Source organism: Condylura cristata, unplaced genomic scaffold (assembly GCF_000260355.1).
Source record: "Condylura cristata isolate star-nosed mole 26May11 unplaced genomic scaffold, ConCri1.0 scaffold00015, whole genome shotgun sequence".
Lineage (NCBI taxonomy): Eukaryota > Metazoa > Chordata > Mammalia > Eulipotyphla > Talpidae > Condylura > Condylura cristata.
Window position 1 is genome coordinate 137,164 of NW_004567116.1, and position 1,090 is coordinate 138,253.

The 1,090-nt window shown below is 71.7% G+C and overlaps 1 protein-coding gene across 1 annotated transcript in view; it reads left to right on the forward strand.

Annotated features, from left to right (window-relative positions):
* ARHGAP39 (Rho GTPase activating protein 39) overlaps nucleotides 1-1,090 on the forward strand; it is an 11,178-nt gene that overhangs the window by 5,671 nt on the left and 4,417 nt on the right. Inside the window, exons 4-6 of the mRNA XM_012725099.1 lie at nucleotides 79-278; nucleotides 632-723; nucleotides 897-1,082. Coding sequence (XP_012580553.1) covers nucleotides 79-278; nucleotides 632-723; nucleotides 897-1,082 — 478 coding nt within the window. The remainder of the gene's footprint in view (nucleotides 1-78; nucleotides 279-631; nucleotides 724-896; nucleotides 1,083-1,090) is intronic.

A 1,090-nucleotide genomic window follows, 5' to 3' on the forward strand; every position in this document is an offset into this window, starting at 1 on the left:
TGGGGGGGGGATGCTGGGGGCAGGGGCAGCATGGGGGGCAGGTGGCTGGCTGGGCCAGGACAGCCGGTGTCTTTGCAGGGCCTGAAGAAGCCCAACGTGGAGGAGATCCGGCACGCCAGGAACGCGGTGTTCAGCCCGTCCATGTTTGGCAGCGGGCTGCAGGAGGTCATGACCATGCAGAGGGAGCGCTACCCCGACCGGCAGCTGCCCTGGGTGCAGACTCGGCTGTCCGAGGAGGTGCTGGCACTCAACGGCGACCAGACGGAAGGCATCTTCAGGTGCCCAGCAGCCCGCCACTGTGGTCCGGGGCCTGCAGGGGCTGGCACTGGGAGGCCACTGTGCAGTGAGGTTGACCCGCACAGCAGTGAGCCCAGGGAGGCCAGAGGGCTGGCCCGGACAGGGGCACCTGCAGAAAAGGCCCCTGGGGCCCAGGGCCTGAGCGGCCACCCCGCAGAGGCTGAGGCGACCCTGCAGCAGCCCCTGCAAACTGGCCTCACCTGAGGACCAGCCCCTAGGGAGGGTGCACGCAGGCTGCGCCCTGTGGCGCGCGGTCAGGCGGTGGGTGCCCAGGCCCCAGGGCCCGCGGGGAGACTGGTCTGACCCTGTCCTGAGAGCCCACCGTGTCCCGCAGGGTCCCTGGAGACATTGACGAGGTGAATGCCCTGAAGCTGCAGGTCGATCAGTGGAAGGTGCCCACGGGGCTGGAGGACCCCCACGTGCCCGGTGAGCCCCCGGCCCTGGGCGGCGGGCGCAGGTCCGGCCTGGACTCCCTCTGAGAAGCACCTGCTGCTCCCGAGGGCCACGGCCACCGCCGCCCCTCCCGCCCTGCCCCCAGCCCTCGCGGCTGCGGCGGGCCGGTGGGTCGGCGCCAGCCACTGAGCCCGCTGTGTCGGCAGCGTCCCTGCTGAAGCTGTGGTACCGCGAGCTGGAGGAGCCGCTGATCCCGCACGAGTTCTACGAGCAGTGCATCGCGCACTACGAGAGCCCCGAGGCCGCCGTGGCGGTGGTGCACGCGCTGCCCCGCATCAACCGCCTGGTGCTGTGCTACCTCATCCGCTTCCTGCAGGTGCGCGGGAGCCGCCGCCCCGCG